We start from the raw sequence: 21,804 nt of genomic DNA, 5'->3' as shown, positions 1-21,804 counted from the left end.
TAGACACTTAGTATCTTATTATTTAAATGTAAGTAGAAGTTTTATGTGTAATAGCATTAATTTGTTTTTATTAGTTTTTTTTAACTTAATTATCAATTTTAAATTTTGCAAATGCCTCTTGATACAAAATCTAATTAAGTTTTTGCAATACAATTGTAATGTTTAAAATTTTATTTTGAACAAGTTCCTTGTTTCCTTCAATAAGTATTTTTTGAGTAAAACTAAAAAGAAAATTATCAATCTTGTGCAATAAAAGCTTAGCTTTGGTTCTAAAAGCGTTAACTTAAAATTTTCGGACAGCATTTAACTTACAGTTTAAATGACACCTAAGCCTTACTTGAAAAGAAGTTACAATAGTGAGTATAGTGATGAAGAAGCAATAAATGATGACCCAGAAAATAATGTAAGTATTATAATTGTTAATTTTTATAAAAGTTGCAAAAATAAATTAAGTATTTCTAAATTTGTTTATCAATTAATGATAACATAATTCATTGTCTTATATTTTAAAAAATATATTTTTTAGAGTCCATAAAGCTAAAAAAGAATTTTACTGCAAATTAAATATTTAAATATTACCAGGTTTGGTGGTAAAAAATTACGGCCACTATTTAGGATCTGGCCAGGTCAAGAACTTTTCTTTTAATTTCAGATCTGGCCAGAATCAGATCTGGATCTTATTTTTAAATTAAGGTCGTAAATGTTTTAAATTTTATTTAGTTTCAATAAAGAACAAACTTATAAAATTTGATTATTGTAATACCATTAATTAGTAAAAATTATTTAATACAAATATTAAAAAAAAGGTATTGTCAGGGTTGCCACTTTACCTGGAATCCTGGAAAAACCTGGAATTTGACAATTTAGGCAAAAATAACCTGGAAAAACCTGGAATTTTTGTAAATTTAAAAAAAACCTGGATTTTTTGAAAATTTAAAAAAAACCCTTGAAAAACCTGGAATTTCGAACAAAAAACCTGGAAAAACCTAAAATTTTAAAGTATTTCAACATGTTCAGTAGTAAAATTTTGGTTTGACTCAAAAAATTTATCATTAAGATAGAAAAAATTTGTCATCACCAAAAATTTTTTTATTAAAAAACACATTTTAAGTAGCTTAACAGTATCTTTTCAATCTTTTTATACTTTTAACAATGTTTCTTACCTTAAATTTAACTTAAATAAACCTAAACATGTGTACTTTAAAAAACCTGGAAGAAATTTGAAAAACCTGGAAAAAATTTTGAAAAAACGAGTTGCAACCCTGTATTGTCCAAATGTTTTATTTGTACGCCAGGAAAAAAAATGTTGTAAAAAAAATCTACTTATACACAATCTAAGTTCAAGCTACTAATACAACTATACTTGCATTTTGTACCTTATATGACGTAAAAGAAAAATTAATTAAATGTTACAATGCTTAAAAAATTACAAGCTCTGTTTTTTTTACAATAAGTTTAACATAATAATTTTATTTACAAAAGTTCGAACTATAAAATGAAAAATAACTTATTTAGCAACTGTTTTTGTTCACATATATAAAAGTAAGTAATTTAGTAAATAGCATTAAGTCATATCAACGCCATTAAGCTACACAGAAACCTGTTCTTATTTTAAAGTTGTGATGAAGAAATAAAAGTTTTTTGCTGATTTTTGGAAGCAAAAGATTTTGCTTTTGTTTGTACAAGTTACCGGCTTCTAAAAATAACCTTTCAGAATTAACAAAAGATGATGGTGCCGAAAGATACCTTCTTGCAAACCTGGCAAGATGTGTGTAATTTTTTTTTAAGTTCCACCAACACAAGACTCCAGCTTTAATTTCTTCAGCAGATAAATTTTCTTCAGCCAAAAAAACTTTAATTCTGTTTCAATCTGTTGATCAACTAAATCTTGTTGCTCTTTTTTGTGAGTGTTTGCACTTGTTTCTGATTTAAATTTAGAATAGAACAACAAAATATTTTTGGAGACATCATTTTTAGGTAGTTAAGCTTAAGGTTTATTAGGGAGTCCTAGAGGAACTTGACCACTTTGACTAGTCTCACAACAACTATGATTTTTTACTTTGATTTCAGTAGCCTTACAACCTTCTGTTTAAAGATTAGAAGGGAAAAAGTCAAGTTAATACTGTGGATCAACAGCTTTTGTGAGTAGAAACAAGTTATAATTATGAATGTTTTTTGTGTGCTATTATTAGTAGCATAAAACCTTCTTTTGAAAGCCTTTTCTATATTTTCTGCCTTGGTTGCTAAGGTTGTAAAACTAGTAACTTTAAGATCTAAGACTAACTAGAGTTTTTTATTAAAAACTTGTTTAGGCATTTGTCTTGAGTTATCTCAAATATTTATAAATTAAATAACATCCAGAGTTATCCTGAGTGTACTTAGTATACTGAGTTTGTGTTTTCAATTCTTGTTTAATTTGAAAATTATCTTTAAAAAAATACTTCACACGAATATAAGTATATATAAAACAAAGTGTTTAAAATACTATATTATTATATCTCAAGAGGCAGCAGTTGTTCAACAAATTTTCAACTTTTCTTATAATTATTTTATACTACTATATACTATTTTTCAATTATACCATCAAAAATCTAAAATTAGGCTAAATCTCAGGTAGGATCCGGACCTTTTTTAAATTAAATTTCCAGCCAGAACCAGGTTAATATCTTATTTTAAAGCAAAAATTGGCCGGATCCGGTAGATCATTAAGTTAATAAAATAGTACACTGCACTTAACAATGTTGCTTATCTTTAAAGCTAAATATTAAAATTAAAAGGTTTTAATAAAGGTAGGTAGGCCTTATTTATTTTGCAGTTAATTGAAGTAAATGGACAAAAAACATTGTAATGAAGATGTATAGAGTTTATATAGCTAAATTGTTATTTTTTAGTCTGACAATGAGGAATCTCAATCAAGATGTGAAGAAAGTTCAGATACTAGTAATAAAGAAAACAAATCTTCAACAGAAAAATCCTCTGAAAACTTAAAGCAAAAAGTTAGTTAAAATCTACTTAGTCAGTTTGATAATGTTTTTTTAATGAAGTTATTTGTAAAATTTTTTTGTAGGTAATGTTATCCATGAAGAAGAAAGGTGGAAATAAAAAAGCAAAGAAGTTGGACAACACAAGTGAATCTGAAATTAGTTCTGATGTAATTTTCATTTAATAGAAATATATATTTAGTTATTGTTGTCTAACTTTTTAAATTTTATGTAGTGAGAGGATAATGAAAAACTAAAATCAGGTTTCCCACTTCCCTATAAGTTTGCAATATTCTGAAAAATCCCTAGAAATCCTAATAAAAATTAAAAATATATGAAAATCCCTAGAAATTAGTTTTTTTTTAGTTGGTGATTGAAATTTTTGTGCTAATAAAACCATTATAGTTTTTTAGTTTTATTTATATTTTAAAGTTATATGCATTTCTTTTCAGAGTGCAAAACATAGAGTCCATTTTAAAAATTTTCTTGTTGCTGTAGCAACAAAATTATAAGCATCACTTTTAGCATCACAAACGTTGCCCTGCCCTAATTTAAATGATAGTACCAAATGAAATCTAGAAATGCAATAAGACTTACTTTCAGTTAAAACACATGAAATTTTTGTACACCTAGTCTTATACTAAATTATATGAATTCTATTTATTATCCTGAAAATTATGTTTTCACGAAGTCCTTTTATTATTAATTCGTGTTTTAAGTATTTAAGCTTCATTAATAGTAATTAAAAATTTTTTTTTGCTCATACACTTTTATATTTCAACTTTTTATAAACTCAAGCTTGCTTAATACAACTCCCGCTAGTTTTTTAATTACTAGACTGGCTGTTTTGCCTCAAAAAGTGTCAACCCTGTTTTTAGTATACATTTTTCGATAATAGTTTAAATTAAAGAATTTATACAAACAGTTGATAAGTTTAGAAATGGTTTTTGTTTAGAGGTATTAATAATTTTTTTTTATTGAGGTAAAGTTAAAAGCAAAAATATTATCTTTTTAATTTTTTAAAGAATTGGTTAGGGTTAAGAAAAGTAAGAACAGTAGCTTAATATAGTTGTTCTCTGACACTATCTATCATGCAAAATTTTTTTTGATAATTTAGCTGTAGATTTGCTTCATTTTATGGATTTCCCTATAATTTTCTATCCAAATTTTAGTGGGAATCCTGTATAATACTTCAACTTTAAAATATCACAGTTTAAACACAAAGTTAAAATAAAAATAAATTAATTAGAGTATGATGTTTATAGTGAATGCTTTTTCCAAACAGTAAGGGAGTATAAAAAAACATTCTGAAATACATATGTAACAAAACTATCTTGAAAATTAGTTTCTTAAAACTCAAAATGATAACTTTTTTTTTAGTAATGAATGTAAAAAAAGTCTTGAAATTTGAACTAAAACTATAATAAAAGAGTTGCTACACACTCTAGTTAACTCAGTCTATCAAAAAAGTTTGAAATACTTGAGGTAACTGAAGCTACATAAACCTTTTTAAATTTTTGAAAAATACTGGCTTAATAGATGTTTTTAAGCTCCGGCCAGCTAAAATATTTTTTCTATATTTATGGCTATATTTTATGACTTAGAAATTAAATTCTTAAAATTAGTGATTTAATTGTCTAGTATTTAGTTTTTAAGTTATATTTTTAGTTAAAAAATTAAGTTGGCAGTAAAATTTTTAATTATTTGACTTGATCTTAAAAAAACTCCGGCTGGCTTTTGTGCATTAAAGAGTGAAAACACTGTAAAATATATGTTTTTATAGAATTTGTAGAAATTAATGAACTTCTAGTGAGTAAATTGCTTTGTGTAGATTTGATAAATTATAAGTTGGTTGAAAAATAAAAAAAATTAAATTTTATTTGATAATATCTTAATATTGTTATAACAATTCAAAAGTGAAAGCACGTCCTGTAAGTAATTGTTTGTTTTTGAAAAAAAAAAGTTGGAAGCAACATTAATAATTCAAAATGTGGTTGCTAAATGTAGTTAACTGTTAACAGGAAAAAGGTAAAAAGTGGTATAAAGTAGAATTAGCAGCCGATGCTGAGGAACTAGAAGAAGTTGTTTACGAAGTGGGAAGTTATTGTGAAGCAATCGATCAAGGAAGCTGGTTTGTCTCTAAATTAGCATATGTTGGTGATTGTTTGTTCTTAGCCAGTTTCTTGAAGTGGCAAATTTTTTTACTTATAATTATATTTTCACTGGTGACCACTGTTAAGGCTATATAAGAGATTTTTTTTTACTGAAATTGTCTAAGCTCACATTTTAGAGCTTGAGGTTCTATAAAAGGTTTTAAATAATATTAGTTTAAGTTAACTCTAAGTATATTTAAAACATCAGATTAAGAGTATGGAGGTTAAATTTTGATAGTTAAGATTCAAAAGCTTAGGTTAACTAAAAATCTAGCTGAATCTAGATTTACAGGCTACAAACATTAAATATTTTTTTTTTTTTTCAATACTATAAATCAAATTTTTTTAGAAAGTCATAAGTAATAAGTACTTGCTAAAACAAAACAATAAGTTTAGAAACCATACTAGAGTGTTCATTAATGATTTTCTAAATTAAGTTTTTAGATATTAAACTTAATTTGAAAATGTCATTTTAAAATTAATAACTTTCTATTTTGTTACTAAATTTGTGTGTGACATACTGTTTTTAAAAACCGAAAATTAAAAAGTATATAATTAAAAGTTGAATACTAAATTAGTATTTTACAATGAAACAAGCAGACAAAGCTGTTAAATGAATTACATCAAAGTTTTATAGTTAAGAAAAGTCTTTTTTTTGTTTTAAGTAATATGTAAATTGTACAGGTTGGAGAATAACTAGCACCCATATTGATATGACAAAGAAGTACTTGAAAATTAAATAAACATGTAATAGGAAGCACTATATAGTTATTTTAAAAGGGCATGTTTAATGTCAAACAGTGTAGTTAAAACTTCTTTATAAATAAAAGCAACATAACTGTTAAAAATATTAAAACAAAAAAATTCTTATTTCAGATTGACTGGAATAAAAAAAAAGTAACTGTTCATTTTCAAGGATGGAACAGCACATATGATCGAACTATGGATATGTATGATAGAGAAGCAATAAGAGGATTTACTAAACGGCCAACAAAACAAACAAAATTTGAAAAAAAAGTTTGTTAAGTACTTAAATCATTACGATAAATACATTTGAGCAGGGTTACCAAAAAACCTGGAATCCTGGAATTTGACAATTTGAACTAAAAAGCCTGAAAACCTGGAACTTGAGTAGTTTAAAAAAAAAACTTAAAAATTGCACAAAAATCACTAAAAAACTTGGAATTTTAGACAAAAGTCACTGAAAAACCTGGAATTATAAGTAACTTTTACAGGTTAAGTAGTAAATTTTTGATTTGGCACAATAAATTTATTGAATAGATAAAATCAGGTTTTCTCATTATGAAGAATTTTTTATTTAAAACATATTTTAAGAAGCTCAAAGATATGTTTTCAATGGATAGCTGTCAAATTTACACAAGCGGACAAGTTGCATGAGGGGTCAGAGTTGCACGAAGGGACAAAATTGCACGAGGGGACAAAATAACGCGAGTTCACAAAATTGTACAAAGATACTTTTGTTTGAGGGGATAAAATTGCACGAAAATATTTTTGCTTAAAGGGTCTTTTTTGCACGAAGACAAGTTTGCACAAGCAGAGAATTTTGCACGAAGACATTTTTACACAGGTTGATTTATTTCCTATTTTTTTTTTAAATTTTAACTTTTTACTTTATTTTTTAATTTTGTTTTTTTTACTATTACTGTTACCCCTTACCATCAGTCGATAACTTATCTTTTTAATTGATTATTATTTTTTATTTTAGAATTTTTATTAGTATTTTTTTCTACTATCATTGTTACCCCTAATCCATACCCTCAGTCGGTAATTTTTTTTTATCTTTTTGTTATTTTTCTAATTTATTTTTTTTTTCTGTTTTTATATATATATTTTTTCTGCTGTTTTTACTCTCGTGCAAAAATTATCTTCGTTTAATTTTGTGCCCTTGTGCAATTTTGTTCTTGAGATATTTAGTAACCTCTTGCAATTTTGACCCTTTCCCGTTTTCAATGTTGTTAAACAATTTAACACAGTTCTTACCTTAAACTTAAATTTAAACTAAAAATAAACCCTAAGATGTGTAATTTAAAAAACCTGAAAAAAAAAATTAAAAACCAGGAGTAAATTTTCAAAAATTATTTGGTAACCCTAGTTAAGTTATATTGCAAGATACATATATATTTATTGTGTGGAAAACAACTCCTAGTTAAAACTACATTTTAAGTTGAAATTTTTGGCAGCTTAATCCTTAAATTATGATTCAATATTCTTTTAGTTTTTATACAATATTTTCAATTATTTAAACCTTGCAAACAAAAAAAAACAGTAAAACAAATTAAATCTTGTTAACACTATACTAAAAAAATATGTAAATGAAATCAACAAAGAATTGTTTATATTAAAACAGGTTAAGAAATCAATTTTTAAGAAGTTGCTTAGTAATTAAATTGTAATAAACCATAACTTTCTTCTGCTAAATCACCACAAATAATGATGTAATTTAAGTCAATAAAAGCTTGCAAGACGTAAAAAATTTAAATTTATAAATAAAAAGAAGGTAGAAGTAAGTTGATAAATAACGTAAGCTATGGACAAATATTAAACTTGAAATTTACCAAAAACAGATCAGCTCAAAAGCAAAGTCATCTGTTGGTCCACCTCCAAAAAAGCTCAGTAAAGTCGAAGTAAAAAGCTCAAAAGAGGTTGGTAATGTCTAGATGCCTAAAAGTAACAATAATAATTTATATTAGATAGTTGACCTGTTAAAATTCATGTATTTTTTTTTAAAAAGTTAACTTATGGTTTATAGTATGGGTTATTTACAAAAAAAAAAATAAACAGATAAAAGGCCAAGAAAGTGGTTCAAACAACTTAATACAATGTGAATTCGGTGCAGATACTTTAATGGAAGAAATGGACATGATTGCTTGTTTCAAACTTAACGGAAATAACAAATCTTTATATTTTATAAGAAGTTGGTTTGATTTGACCCATTAAAACTAGTCTAACTGTGTTAAAATAATGACAATTCTTAAAAGTAAGTAAATATTTAATTTTTTTTCTTTAATTTTAAAATTAAAATAATTAAAGACTAGGGTTAGAAAAACTACTGTTTGAATGGTAAGATTTGATATTAAAAATAACTATTTTATTGTTATGGTTATCTATAATAAATATTTTTTTTATATATTTTGAAAGTTCCAACACCATTAATCTATTGTTTGAGGTTTTAAGCTTTAAAAACAAAAAAAAAAGATTTCTTAGAATATATTTAATTTTACTATGGTAATCGCAGTTTGTACGTTTGTATTAGAAATAACTAAAATAGTAAATATACTTCAAAAGGTTATTTAAAGTTAAAATTCTGTAAAAGGTGAATTGAATTTCTTAGTTGAAATGTTTCATATAACTCAGAACGTTACTAATTCGAAAATAAAGCTTTTACTTTTTTATGGCTTTAGGTTAACATTACCTTAGCTTATAATAATTTTTTACGGATTTTGAGCCATTCTTTTATATTTAAAATGTAAGATTGTTAAAAATAGATTTAGCTAAACACTTGAAATTTCTTGACAAAAAACATTTAAATTTATATTTATTAAGTTTTAACAAAGACTATGTCCAAAAAATTTTACAGTTAAACATAAACTTTGATTATAACAAAGTTTTCAAACAGATTTTGCCATTACATGTTTTCAAAACTATTTGGTTGAGTTCGACTTACTTATGATGGAAAATAAAAATATAAAATCAATTATTTGCATTGGGGAGGTATCAAACAACAAAGATAATAAAAAAGATGATAATGTTTTCAGAGCCAAAATTTACGTTTCATCCTACAGTTACAGTTAGTATTATTTAATTATTTGATCATGAACAAAGTTGGATTAAGCTAAAAAATATTTTAATCAGTACATTTTAAATTAAGTTAAATACACTAAATACTGAAAAAACCTACAAAAATTAAATAAGCATAAAACCTGTAAAATTGTAACTTCATTAAATATTCAAAACTAAATTTTTGTCAACAATCACAATTTTGCTTAAATTTATGTCTAGAAGTTAAGATATACGTCCAACTGAGTCGTCCATATATCGTATTCTCAATTTAACAATAGAAATGAGTATCTTAAATTCGTTATATTATAATAGTAAGCATTTTAATTATTACTCCACCGTTTTCAGTAGAGCTGATAGCTAAAGTTCATACTAATTAAAAGTTGAATACTTCTCGTTACGATAACTAGTTATATTCTATTATTTTACAAACAATATATCACAGTAAGTTCGTTTTGCTGGTTGAGTTTGCACTTTGAGCCAAACACTTCTAGTTCGAAATGCAATGTTTTAAATTTAGAATTGAAACAGTCTTTTCTGAACTTAAGTTAAAAAAAAACAATTTGTTCAACTAAATAAGTTTAATTTTAGAAAAACGAAAATTTTTTAAAATCCGTATAGATATTATATAACAAAATATTTTTATGTAAATTATTTCATCTCCATTATTTTTTGTATTTTAAATTCGTCCACAACCCTCTTTAATTTTGAACCTTGAGCACTCAAAAAATGTCTGTATTCAAATATCAGTTATGTATCGACACTAATTTACAAACAAAAATAGCCTTATTATTTGAGTTCTCATTTTTGAGCTGTAGTTAATGACTATCATATTATAAAGTTGTATACTATATATATATATAATAAAGTTATTTAACTTAATAAAATAAATTTTTCACACTGAGCCTACCTTGAGGGCTTAATTATTAAAAAGGTTTATTTAAAGATGCAAAACTCAAAGGACTCGAGTTTCGTGACTATTCACTCATCAGCTTAAAACAAGTTTAAAATAAAGCACAAAACAAAAATCACTAATGAAAGTTAAAAATTTTTTGCATAAATAGATTATGACAAATAACTTATATATATAATAACTTTTTAATAACTAATCAGTTTTTTGTTAAATCAAAAGCATTATTTTTACAGATTATATGAAAAATGTTATTACTTTAAAGTCAGTTGAAGGTGAATGTTACCAACTATTAAACCCATGTGAGTCTTACAAACTTTTTTATACCAAAATTGTAAAGCGAAATCTTGTAGCCTATAAATCTCTTGATTGGATAAATAGTGATTCAATAATAACAGAAGAACTTTTAAAATCCTATGTTGCTAATATTGGTACGTCTCTGAGTGATGAAACAGTTCTTTATGAAGAGGATTTTCTCCCAAATGTAGAATTTATAGTAAGAAGATCATTTATTTTTTCAAAATTAAACATCAGTAAAATAAAATACTAAAAAATTTTGTTATGTGAAATTTTTTTAGCTTATTTAATATTTTTTTTTAAATTCTTAAACTAGTACCTGAAAAATAACTACATTCAGTAATGAAAAGCAAAGATTAATAAGCTGAAAACAATTACCATAGAGACAATATTTATTGCCACAGTATGACACGATGAAAAGTAATTCTTCAACACGGAATTCATTAGGACGATATTTAGATGCTCTTAAAACAAGAAAAAAACAAGAAGAGGAAGGCGATTTGGAAAGTGAAATAGAAGTAAATAGTAATAGTGATTATGAACCAAGTGAAAGGGGAATTGGTTCAGACGGAATAAGTGATCTTGCTGAAGAAAGTATTTCTGATGATGACGATGAATATTATCAATCTGAACCAATTCCACGAAAAGTATATTACTTAAATATGTTATGTTTTGAATAAATGAAAGAGTTGATTTGATTAAAATTACATTGTGTAATAAAATAGCAACTTCATTAAGTACCCAAACGTACTTGAATAAAAATTATTATTAATAAGAAAATTTGAAGTTATATGGTAATTAAGTTATGCTTAGTATTAGTAAATTCAAGGTTTATTTTATTAAAATAAAGCAGGGTTCCCAAATAAACTGGAATCGTGGAAAAACATGGAATTTGATGAATTAAGCTAAAAAACCTGAAAAACACTAAATCTATCATTTAAAAAGTTTTTTTGTTATCATTAGCCATTTTCATTAAAAAACACAATTAAAGTATCTATACAGCATCTTTTCAATGTTATTAAATTATTTAAACTGTTTTTTTTCGTAACTTTAATTTATAATAGAAAAAGACCCAAAAATTATACTTAATAAAACCTGGAAAAAATTTCTCAAAAACTTTTGGTAACCCTGTATAAAGTTAAATAGTTTTTTTTTAAGTAATTAATGTTGAACAATTTGTTAAAGGGCAAGGGAAGAGGATTCAACATTTTTGTTACAAAAATTAACACTGGCTCTTATTTGAAAACTTAAAGTATATATTAAAAAATACTTTTTAAACAACAAAAAAAATCGATTACCTTTTTAGATATAACCAGTTGTGTAAAAAAAAATCCGGTACAATCTTATTGAAACAAAAATTTAAGGTCAATAATCTTAGAATTAAAAATTCACTATAAACCTATCCCCTCCTTCATTTCAAAGCTATTCACCTCAAACTTTCAGGAAATGTTCCTTGCATTATATTTATAAGAAAAAAAAAATCGTAATGATTAAAATAAGTTAAGATAAAATTTAAAAAAAAATTCTTAATTAATTTCAAGAGTTAAAAAAAGTTATTATAATAGGATACTTTTTTACTAAGTTTAGGTTATACTGAAAAAAGTTAAAATATTCTAAAAAACTGAAGGATAAGGAAGATATTAATAAAATAGTTTTTTTTCCTTTTTTTACTTCGCCCTCTCATAAGGAATCTAATGAACACTTAGACTTTGTCCCCTCATATCTCGATTACTAAATAAAAAAACGGTAAAAAACGGTTTTTAGCTAAGTTAAAAATATTGAAAAAAAACCTATATAAAAAAATTGCCTTATCCCTATGCCCTTAATAAAATACTCTAATGTGTTTACTTGTAAGTACTTTTTTTCATTTCATAATAAGTTTGAAGAAGTTTACAAAACTAATTGAACTAAAGTACATCATGTAGTTAATAAGTTAAAGTTAACGTAGTCAACTTTTCATTAAAATAATTTATTTATATATAAACTAATCTAGCTACCAAGTATTATATCTGCTCTCTGAAATGTGGAAAATTGTGTACTTATAAATTTTAAGCTAGTTTCTTGAAATCAAAAGTAAAAATGCAAACTCATTGAAATTATAAAGCGTATGGTTTTTTAAGTGTATGTTTGTAGTTTTTCTTCTGGTTTTATTCCAGTAAAACAAACACGTTATTTAAGTTCTTGTGCTTCGAGTTTATTAAAACTTATAATATAATTGGTATTTAACTTAGAACTATGAAATCACAAAAAAAAAAGTCAAGCTTAATTTTATTTTCATAAACCAGGCTTCCAAACTTAAAAGGAAATCTGGCTGTGTTCAGAAGATCACAGAAAAAGGTGAACCCTTGTTAGAGTACACTGAACTTGTTGCTGACGTGTTTGCAAACGATGCTGAAGGGTACGTTTAACATGCTTACTTATTATAAATAAGGTTGTTATAAATTATTTGATAAAGTATAATTTGCTTATTGTTTTGTAAAAAACGTGGTTGTAAAATGGCAAGAAACTGATCATGAAATTTTCCTTTAATCTATTGATCATTAGAAATACAAAAACGCAAGTATTTTTGATTAAAAGAATGGAAAATTTTTGTTATCATTTTGTAACATTCAAAGCGTTTTTGTCTGTCAAACTTAAATAGACTGGTAGGAAAAAAGAAGAAAACTCTAAACTGTTGGATCTTTCAAATCGAAGTATTGAAGAATAATATAGCATTAAATTTTATTGTACATATTATTTAGTGAATTTATAACAGACTTTAAGCTTAACTTTAAACTAGCCCTCTGCATCGAAATTAAGGTTTTTTTATTGAGTTTTTACTTAAAATGTTGGAAAATATTTAAAAAGTTTTAAAATAAGTTAATTATCTAGTTAAATTTAAAAATTGTTGAACTTAAGTAGAAAGTTATAAAGAATTAAGGGTTGCCAAAAAACCTTGAATCCTGGAAAACCTGGAGTTTCACAATTTAGGCTAAAAATTTTTTTGAGTTTTGAACATAGATAACTCAAAAATCTAGAATTAAATAGAAATAAACATGTAATAAACAAAAAAAGTACTAGTTTTTTAGTTTGACACAAAATATCTACCATATAGTTCAAAAGATTTTGTTTACATCAAACATTTAAAAAAAAAACACATTTTAAGTATCCTTTCTTTTTTGTTATACTACTCAGCACAGTTTTTAACCTTAAACTTAGCTTTAAACAAAAAAACCCAAGAACGTGTACTTTTAAAAACCTAAAAAAAATTCAGAAAACCTGCAAGAAATTTATCAAACAAAATCGGCAACCCTGTAAGATTAATAATATTTTTTCTCAGAGATATGATTATTAACTGATTTTGAAGCAAATATAATTTTTTTTGAAGTGTCATTGCATTAACACAATCTTAAATTGTATGGTGCATTTCGTAATTATTTGTTATACTCTTTTGATATTGCATTTAATTGGTGTATATAGTGTATATTTTATGATTTTACTGAACTTAAAGACAATAAAAACAAAAACTAAGTTGCATACAAGAACAGTATAGACTTTGAGTAAGCAACGCTTTTATTCTGGGTTCCAGATACGAAAAAGTCAAGTCTCTTGCGGGCCAGAGCATTTCAAATTCATTTAATTCACAAAAATTACTCAAGTATCATTTAAATCATTCGAAAACATACTAATTCTATGTAGTCTGTTTTTTTTTTCCACTATGAGTTTCAAATCTCCCTTGAATTGTACTTAAAACCATTTTTTTGCTTTACATTCCAAGTTCCGGAATATATAGTGTAAGTTTCAAAATTTAGTACAGTAGGCCGCGTTTGAAGCTTTAAGTGCACAGTCAAATATTTTCGGGCTGTATTCCATTTGAATTTTTAAAATACTATAGGGCTAGGTTGGCCCGCTGGTAGTACTTAGTCCATCCCTAATCGAGATGTATATATCCCCAAAAAAGTTCAGAATATATTTAATGAAACCACCAAGAACGTAGTATAAACACAAAAAAAATAATTGTAACAGTATATTTAAGCTTCATTCATAAAGTCCTTCAATTTTCGTATGGACAATAACTTGATAAAGAATTTAAAGAAAAAAGCAAAAACTAAAGATAATTGAAATTTAAATAAGTTTGATTGTTTATGTTGTTATATTTGACTAAAACTTTTTAACGCTTAAAGTGTGCGTTCAACTAAAAGTCTCCTTTTTTTATAACTTTAGTTGAATATTAAGCTTTTTCCAAAAAATATTAAAAAAAACTCAAAATAAAACAATATAGCTGTATTTATAACACCAAAATAGTTAAAGGACATGAAATTATTAAGTGAGTTTTTTATTTGGTAAAAAAAACGAAGACTATACTTAACTGGCACAGTTAATGATAACAAAACAGTAACAAGTTAGGTAAAAACTTAAAATTTAAAGTGTATTCCTTATGCTAGTAATTAAGTATTTTTTGAATAAATATATATTAGGGTGCTTATAAATACGGCGGGCAATTTAATTTTCAGCTATTTTTTTTTTACATTTGGAAGATATCACCGAATCACCCTGTGCAAAATTTAAGTTGATGTGAAGAAACTTTCACTATGGCCTCCTTCAATTTTCTGATAACCACCTCAATGTATACTGTACAGGACCAAAAAATTGCAACCTTATAATTTTACGCTAAATTTTAAATTAAATGTGGCAGCTGTCACAAAAAAAACATTGTGCACAATTTAAACAGTTTAAAGAATACTTATGGAGGAATTTTTTTATTGTATGTAATTTTAATTTATTTTTGTAAGATTTCATTAGTTTTTTTTTTTCAAATCAAGAAGTGTCTCCATAAAACTTTCTTTAAATCGTCTTAAGTTGTTCACAATAAGTTTTCGTGATAATTAGCTAAAAGCATTAAGGTCGCATTTTTGTGTCTCACATAGTTTGCACTTGGGCGATTTTCAGATAATCAGGTGAAAGGTTGGCCGTGTTAAGGCCGTTAAGTTAAAAAGTTTCTTCAAATCAGTTAAAGTTTTGCACAGGGTATCTTTGTGATATTTGCCAAATATTAAACTTTTTAAGCTGAAAAATCGCCGTATTTACAAGCACCCCATTGAATATGGCAAGGTACATTTAAAAAAAATATTTTCATACTCTTAGATACGAACCAGTTCGAATAGAAGAAGTTACGGTAAAAGATTTCTCAAAAGTAAGATAAACTTAGATATTTTTTTGTTAAAAAAACTAAGCTTAAAAAAATTAATTTGATTTACTACAAATATATTTTTTTTTCAATATTCACAAAAATTTTTTTTCAAAATTTTTAGTCAGAAGACTTTTCTTAAAATGTGAAAGTTACTATTACATTATAAAGTTATAGGTTTTTTTAATTGAAAAAATTCTATTACAATTTAATAAGGCAGACTCACAAGTAATATTGAAAAAATTGAGAAAAACTATATTTTAACTTTAAAAACAACGTAAAATTTCGTAGACAAACACTAATTGTGTAGTGTAGTTTTAATTTTTTTTACGTTTTAATTTACATACACGGTGCTACTTAGTTTTTTTATTTACATGGTCTCGTGCATTAAAAGGTGAATAACTTATATTAATTCTAACAGGTAGACAAAAGAGCACTAAAAGCCTTACAAGAAAAAAGTGATAAACAATTACTTGCTTACGTTGAGTTCGAAAGCGGATTGATTGTCAAAAAACGAGACGTTGTCGTGTTTAGCCAACGAAAGGCGACTGCTCCAGTTGACACCAAAAGTCCCGAATATTCTTTTGGGTGCGTCCAGTATTTGAAAAGGGAGGGAAAGCAGTACGTCGCCCACGTAGTTTTAATGTACGAGTCAGCTCAGACAATGGTGGGAAAGTGCGGTGATCCAAGAGAGCTGTTCTTTTCAAACGAATGCGTTGACATGGTGGTCAGCAAGACAACAAAAGTTGTGGAAATAGATTTCAAGCATAATCAAAACTTCAATGAGAACAGTGGTAGTTTTTTTGCTACAAAGACGTTCACTTACTCAAATTCTAGATATGAAACTTTACCTGCTTATTTCCCAGATATAGAAGACTCGTTATCTTGTGGCAATTGTTCTCTTTCTAATGCAGAAAGTAAGCAGAGCAAGTTTGAAGTTAAAAATGATGGCAAAGGACGCATAAAATGGTTAAGTCATAAGAACTCTAAATACTTGTTAAGAGATTGTGTTTTAATAGAACCTTCAGTTGTGGATTTTACTTACGAAAGACCAAAACCGGACCTCAATCAGCCTCTTGATAAAGATAAATTTTTTCAAGAGAAATCAGGAGGTGGACTACTTTACCCAGAATATTATCGTAAAAGAGAAAACGAAATAATAAATCAACCATCAAGTTTAGAAGACCCATTTAAAATAGGAAGAATATTAAAGTTTAAAAAGATTGAAAAAGATGATTATGAAATTTACGTTGAGTTGTTTTACCGTGTTATTGACACAAACATTAGAAAAGAGGAAATTTTAGAGCATGACATTCACAAAATCTACTTGTCAGGTCAAAGAGTTTGGGTTAATATAAAAGATGTTGTGAAAAAATGTCAAATAAAATTTTTATTAGAAGACGAAAAACCTGAGGATTTCAATGACATCGAACAGCGTAAAGTTGTCAGTTTTTACTTTAAAAAGTTTTTCGACGAAAAAAATCAGAAAATAGAAAAGCTAAGTACAGTCCAAATTGATGTGGAAGCTGAAAACAAAAAGGTTCACAAAAAAAGGAAGCTAAAAAAAGTTGCTTTATCCGATCAAAAGCTCAAGACGATGGAGCTTTTTGCTGGTTGTGGCGGATTGTCTTTAGGATTGATTCAGTCGGGAGTTGCAGATTTAAAATGGGCTGCTGAGTACGAAGAAGCTCCTGTTGATTCTTTGAGGGCCAACCACAAAGGTACCTGTAAAGTATTTCATGTTGACTGCAACAAAATGCTAAAAGAAATGAGGGAAGCTGATCGTGCTGGCAAGAAAAATTCTCAAGGGTATCCAAAGAAAGGTGATGTTGAACTTTTGTGCGGTGGTCCGCCATGTCAAGGTTTCAGTGGAATGAACAGACATCACAAAGGAACGCACTCTTTAAACAAGAACCGAATGTTTGTCAATTTTCTTAGTTTTGCTGACTTTTTGAGGCCTAAATACGTTATATGTGAAAATGTAAGGACGTTTGTTTCAAACGACAAAGGCAACACCATAAAAAAAACGATTGCAACTTTTTTAGCAATGGGTTACCAGTGTTGCTTTGCAATTCTTCAAGCAGGTCATTATGGACCTCCACAAGTGAGGCGCCGAATTATCATTATAACTTCTGCTCCTAAAGAAATTTTACCTTACTATCCTGAACCACTACATGTCTTTACAGGTTCTGGTCTAGATGTTAAAGTGGATGATATAACCTACGTTAATAATATTCAAAATCCAAGCTGTGCGCCATTTGGTTGTACAACTATTAGAAACGCCATTGAAGATTTGCCGCTTGAAACAGTAAAGTATGGCTCAAAAAATCATATAGATTACCTAGATTCAAAACCATTATCTACTTACCAAAAATTAATGCGTAGAAATACTTCAGAATTAACCCAACATACTTCAAAAAAGCTTAGTCCTCTTATCCTTGCTAGGATTCAGTTGATACCTAAAATGCCAGGCGCGGATTGGAGAGATCTGCCAAACAAAATAGTCAAGTTATCAGAGGGTCAAGGTTATACCCAGTATCTTTTTTACGACTATATATACACAGATTCCAAGAAAGATGGCAACCCGTATTTGGAAAGAAAATACAAAAAGAAATCTTTACACCAAGGCGTGTGCAAGTGCTGCGTCAAAAAAGAACGCAGATTAGAAAAGAATTGCAGACTCTCAGCCCAAGACAAAACTCTGATACCCTGGTGTTTGCCGCACACAAGCGACACACACAACAATTGGAAAGGTTTGTACGGAAGAATTTCGTATGATGGGTTTATGCAAACGTGTGTGACATCACCTTGCCCAATGGGCAAGCAAGGTAGCGTTCTTCATCCAATAGCAGATCGCCTTGTGTCTTGTCGTGAGTTCGCCCGAATGCAGGGCTTCCCTGATTACTACAAGCTGTTAGGGGAGAATGTTAATAAAATTTTTAAGCAAATTGGAAATGCTGTTCCACCTCCCATGGCAAAAGCCGTTGGTGTAGAGATAAGAATAGCTATGGCTCAAAAAGAGCTTGAGCTGAAAAAACATACAATATTCAAATAAACGTTGTGAAAAATCAATCATAAAAGTTACATTTAAGCGTAAAAACAGTTAAACTTGCTGTTAAAACTGAGTTATATACTGTCTATTAAACAAAACTTTTATATAGTTTTCTTAGTTGTTATCAATATGTTATTAATTAATTTCAACATTGTTTAACGCAATTGATGTTTGACTGCTTTCTACTTAATGCTAAGCTAGCTTTTCAGCTAACCTTTTTCTCTGTAAACTTACAGTTTTATCATAAATGTAATTTCTAATTTTTTTTCTTTTAATTGGGTTTTCGTGAGTTTATAGACTTGCGTAACTAGGTAGTTTATAAAAAATTATATTGCTGTAAAAATAAAGTCAAGAAAATGTTGTACGTAGTTATCTTTGTCACTATCTCTAAAATCAAACAATTTTTTGCTTTATTGATATTTAAAAGATTTGTATGCGTTTATTAGCTTTTTGTGTACTTGAGTTATTTGTTGCGTTTGAAGTTTTGCAGTTGAAAATAGTGTAAATTATTTATTGGTTTTTTTAATAAGTGACCTAATGTAGATTTTTGTCTGTAGTAAGTTGGTTAAGAATATTTTATTACATTCTTCGTTCATGATTTATATTTTCAATAAAAAAAAAGTTTAAATGTTTAATTCTTTTTAAACTAGACTAAATAGAACATAATGTTTATCTTTATACATTTTTCTCAAACAAATTGCCTTAAACTTGCATGGTTAAGATGATCAAGGTTAAGATGATCAAGTTTCATTAATAAATAATTAATTAAAATACTTGTTAAAAAACTAAATCTAAAAGTTAAATCTTTTCCAGCTTTAATGCTAGCTGTTATTTACTAGGAAATAAAATTGAAGTTTTAATTCAAAATCTGAAATTAGTATTTATTAGGATTTATTAAGTAGTAACAGCTAAGAGCACTAGTTTTCACGGTAATTAAAATCCGTGCACACTAAAATCAATTAAAAAACAACCTCAATATGAAGTGACTATTTTAAACATTTTCTAGCATTGTCTAAACTCAACTCAAATAGGCTGAGTCTTTTTTTCTTCTTTTCATCATAAACTCCAAAATATCTAGTAGAAGTTTCAAAGAAGTTTTGTGAATCTTATAATGAATTTTGTTCATAACAAATTAGGTTTGGTGCACACATTGAAGACCATTGAATTAAAGTGTAAATGTTAAACTACATGATAACCTCAAAAATTTACATAAGTTTTTAAAAAATCTTTACTGATATAAACTTTAAATGTTTGATTCTTGAAAACAGTAATTTTCATTTTATACAAATGTAAACAGAATATCTGCAGTTTTTAATTATTGTTTACATGAAAAGTTACTAAAATGTGTAAGCAGTATACGCCAGAGGTACTAAAATTGTTTTATGGATAATAAAAACTCTGGATGACTCCGGCCAGCTTGAGGATACTCAGGATAGTTTTTTGACTAAAATTGCAGCAACCCTATATTATACATAATTGGTTTATTCATTGATTTATACATTTATATTATCCCAGTTTGTTCGTTTTTGAAGTCTTTAAAGTTATGGATTAGCAACTAAAAGTTACATATTTTTTTCGAAAAAACTACTAAATCTTTCAGTTGTAAAACATCAACATTTTATTTAAGCAAAACCTCATAAATGGCCTTGCTCCAATTGCCACATCTACAGTTAAAGATTGTTCTTTAGTTTGAATGTGTTTTCAAATGTTTTACAATCTTGGATAACTGAGCAGTAGTTTTCAAGGAAAAAATCAATAATAAAGTTTTTTTTTCTCATTTCCAGTTGAGGAATACTGCTTATTTACAGTGATTGGTTGTTTTAAAAACTAATAAGTAGTAAAAAAAAAAGATCATTTGTAACTTGAAGTAGTACAAATCTTAATATTAGTGGTTCTATTAGTTAAACTTATATGCAATTAGCTAAAACTTTTGAACTCTTTTACTCCTGGTTCTCAGGTTGGTCTTATTTATGTTGAATATAATATCCTTGGTGTGTTTAAGTTTTATTAATATATTATTTATGTTTTTAATTAACAAATACCTACACGGTTCCCACTTCCCTTAAAATTTTTCAATATTCTGAAAAGTCCCTAGAAATTAAATAAACAGTTTTTTAGAATCTCTATAAAATACTTTTTTTTTGTTGGTGATTTAAAGCCCGAAACAGCAACAAACAATGCGTGGTGAAAAACACGTAAAAAAATTAAATTATGTTTTTGAATTAAAATCTTCGCAATCTCAGTACTAAACTGGACTCTGTTGCGTCTGATATTTTCCTTATTTATGTTATATACAATTTATCTGAAGCTTGATTATTTAACTAAAGTTTGAGCTCAAAATCTCTCGAACTTTCGTAAATTCTTATTTAGACAGTACTTATAAACGGGTAATGATACATTTTATTTTATATACCTTAAAAATATGTTTGTTACGTTTAAAATTAATTAATTGTTTTTTTTTTATTACTTTCCCTATAAATAAGATATATTTTTGGATTTCTCTATAAATTTTTATAAGTTTTATTTGAAACCCTGTACTTAGGTTTAGATTAAACAAGCTTTAAAAAGTCAAATCTTGTATTATAACTACTAAGATTTAATTAATAAACAGATATAAAAATCAAAAATTTTGAAAAAAAACTGTTAGTAGGTAAATAGTAGTTTGATATTTAATTAAGAAATAAATTTTGTTGTAGATTTTGAAGTTAAAAAACAATTTCTATCTGATAAATTAATTATTAAATAATTTTGACATCAGAAAAGAAAACCTTAATATACTTAACTTTTTATAAGTTTATTTAAAGAGTTGAGCTAATCAATAACAGAAGCTTCCGACAAAAAAGTACTTGAGTGAAATAAGAAATCTTAAACAAGCTGATAACGTTCTGCATTTTATCCTAGTAGTCTGACTATGTTAAAAAAAAATAGTTGCAGGGTTCATATGCGTCAGGTTAAATAATTTTAGGAAAATGCCATTCTAAATTAAGAGATCTCAGTCTAAAATTGAAAAATTTTGCATGTGAACCCTGTTTTCATGTTTAATTTACATTTAAAATACAGGGTGGCCACTAAACATGGAAATTGACAATTTAAGCTAAAAAACCTGGAATTTTAAAACTTTAGACAAAAACCTTAAATTTTAAGCAGTTTTTACATGTTAAGACGTTAAGTTGTAAAATTTCGATTTGACACAAAATCAATTATATGTAGACAATTTTTTTGTCATATTAAAAAAAAAAATTCTATAAATATATAATTTATAGTAGCAATATAGTATCTTTTCAATGTTGTTATACAATTTAAGACAGTTTTTTAACTTGAAATTAATTTAAACTAATAGTAGACCCAAAAAAGCGTACTTACTAAAACTAGAAAAAAAAATTAAACTTGGAGAAAATTTGCCGAAAACCAGTGACCACCCTGAAAATATTCAAGTTTTTCAATTT

General features: G+C 26.7%; 1 protein-coding gene across 1 annotated transcript; it reads left to right on the top strand.

Annotated features, from left to right (window-relative positions):
- Nucleotides 1–312: 312 nt before the first annotated feature.
- Nucleotides 313–18,528, top strand: LOC145849357 (DNA (cytosine-5)-methyltransferase 1-like). Its single transcript, XM_082954465.1, has 13 exons — nt 313–403; nt 2,892–2,996; nt 3,068–3,151; nt 5,003–5,134; nt 6,011–6,151; nt 7,720–7,797; nt 7,937–8,069; nt 8,772–8,942; nt 10,079–10,338; nt 10,544–10,786; nt 12,425–12,537; nt 15,264–15,312; nt 15,728–18,528. The coding sequence occupies exons 1-13, from the start codon at nt 320–322 to the stop codon at nt 18,359–18,361; spliced, it is 4,227 nt and encodes a 1,408-aa protein (XP_082810591.1). The 5' UTR covers nt 313–319; the 3' UTR covers nt 18,362–18,528.
- The last annotated feature ends 3,276 nt before the right edge of the window (nt 18,529–21,804 follow it).

The sequence above is a fragment of the Thalia democratica genome, chromosome 1 (assembly GCF_965202585.1).
Source record: "Thalia democratica chromosome 1, ktThaDemo2.hap1.1, whole genome shotgun sequence".
Classification (NCBI taxonomy): Eukaryota; Metazoa; Chordata; class Thaliacea; order Salpida; family Salpidae; genus Thalia; species Thalia democratica.
This window is presented reverse-complemented; position numbering and strand designations above follow the sequence as displayed.